Source organism: Mandrillus leucophaeus, unplaced genomic scaffold (assembly GCF_000951045.1).
Source record: "Mandrillus leucophaeus isolate KB7577 unplaced genomic scaffold, Mleu.le_1.0 Scaffold53, whole genome shotgun sequence".
Taxonomy (NCBI): Eukaryota; Metazoa; Chordata; class Mammalia; order Primates; family Cercopithecidae; genus Mandrillus; species Mandrillus leucophaeus.
Window position 1 is genome coordinate 2410783 of NW_012105697.1, and position 1975 is coordinate 2412757.

The 1975-nt window shown below is 48.0% G+C and overlaps 1 protein-coding gene across 1 annotated transcript in view; it reads right to left on the reverse strand.

The window, feature by feature from the left end:
- Window positions 1-1118: 1118 nt before the first annotated feature.
- Window positions 1119-1975, reverse strand: part of ZSCAN5B (zinc finger and SCAN domain containing 5B) — a 4363-nt gene continuing 3506 nt past the window's right edge. The window contains exon 4 of the mRNA XM_011997036.1: window positions 1119-1972. Within this exon, the coding sequence (XP_011852426.1) occupies window positions 1250-1972 (723 nt within the window). The 3' untranslated portion in view covers window positions 1119-1249. The remainder of the gene's footprint in view (window positions 1973-1975) is intronic.

Here is a 1975-nt window from a genome sequence, read left to right on the forward strand (position 1 = left end):
CATACATATGTATTAACCAAACCGGGGAGAATACCTACATCCAGATCCAGCAGTGCTGGGAAGATCTGGAAACAGCCATCTGGAGTCCCAGTTGGAACGAGTCCTGGGTAGTACGTCCACTCCATGGACGAGACTTCAGAGAGCAGTCGGAGGATCCCAGCTTATGTTACTAAGCTGCCGGCTGAAATTATCAGCAATGTGCAAATAAGCAGCTCCAAAGGTTTAATCAATAATGCTGAATCTTTTAACTTTGTGTGTCTCAGGATGTTCTGAAACCTAGAGAATTGGTCAGATTCCCAGGGTCTGGGAAGTTCCATTGCACAATCCCTTTCTGATCTGAAGCTTCTCAGGACTGGTGGGTGTTTACTTTCCACTAGGCATGTATCCCACGTGGGATCATTTGTGGGTCACAGGCCTACCATTGCTTCTGCAGCCTGAACAAGACTAATACAACTTTAAGTTCCTTTAGTTACCTGATGAGAGGGTCCTTAGTTCTAATTTCTGGCAATTTCTGGATATCTGACCTGTTTCCTGTTCATTCGTTCATTAGTTTTAGATCCTTTTTTTTTGTTTTTTACATATTTTGAAGCTATATTTTAGCATCATTTAAGTTTATAAGTATTATAAATTCCTGGTGGAGGTCAGGCATGGTGGCTCACACCTGTAATGCCAGCACTTTGGGAGGCTGAGGTGGGTGGATCTCTTGAGGTCAGGGGTTCAAGGTCAGCCTGGCCAACATGGTGAAAACTCATCTCTATTGAAAATATAGAAATTAGCCAGATGTGGTGATGGGTGCCTGTAATCCCAGCTAGTCAGGAGGCTAAGGCAGGAGAATCGCTTGAACTTGAACATTTGAACCCGGGAGGTGGAGTTGCAGTGGAGTCTCACTATGTTGCCCAGGCTGGACTTAAACCCTTGGACTCAAGCAATCCTCCTGCCTCAGCCTCCCCAGTAGCTGGGATTACGCTTGTGTGCTACTGTGCTCAGTTTTTTCTTTTAAGATATTGGAAAATGATAAGACTTGTGCGCTCATTGGGAGACAAACAGCAACCAACACTAAGATAAATCTATAAGAAAGCAAGAGACATAATCAAACAGAAAACAAAACTCACGGGGGAGGATAAATATTTACTCAAACATCTGGGCAATTCCTACCAAGTGCTTTATGTGTATATGTCCTCTGGTAACATCGGAGAAAAATCATCAGTCACTGTCTCTTGGGGTGCAGGATGTGGACCTGACTCTGGAATCACTGGGAGGTGGTTTCCTGGTGTGTTTTCAGGTGACGCTTGAACGTCCCCAGCTGACGGAAGGACTTTTGACACTTGGGACATTCATAGGGCTTCTCTCCGGAGTGAGTGCGCTGGTGAACGTTCAGGTTCCCCTTGTGGCTGAAAACTTTGCTGCAGTATTTACATTTGAACGGCCTCTCCCCAGTGTGGATCCTCTTGTGGCCCTGTAAGGTGGACTCGTGGGCAAACCGCTTTTGGCAGACATCACACGAGTAGGGCCTCTCACCAGTGTGGACTCGCTGGTGAACTCGGAGGTCGGAGGGCTGCAAGAAGCGCTTCCAACAGAGATCGCATTGAAAGGGTCTCTCTCCTGTGTGTGATCTCCTGTGGATGCTTAGCTGGGAAAAATACTTAAACGATTTACTGCACACATCACACACAATGGACGGCAGGGCCTTGGCTTCTTGGCCATTGGGGTGACTGGCTGGGCTCGCAGGGCCCGGGGAATGAACTGGATTGATCTCAGCTTGTCCCGGGGATTCTCTGTGGCCCACAGGTGTGACATCTCCTTGAGGCTCTTCCTGGGAAATGGAGGTGGCGTCTGGTTTGGAACTGCTCAGATTCAGAGCCTCTCCACCGTTCCCGCTGTGAGTCGAAGCTTCTCTCTCCACAACGCAGGCAGAAGGTGTGTCGGCATCCACATTTTCCACAGAGGCTCTTTTTCGGGGTTCCTTCCCCTCCTT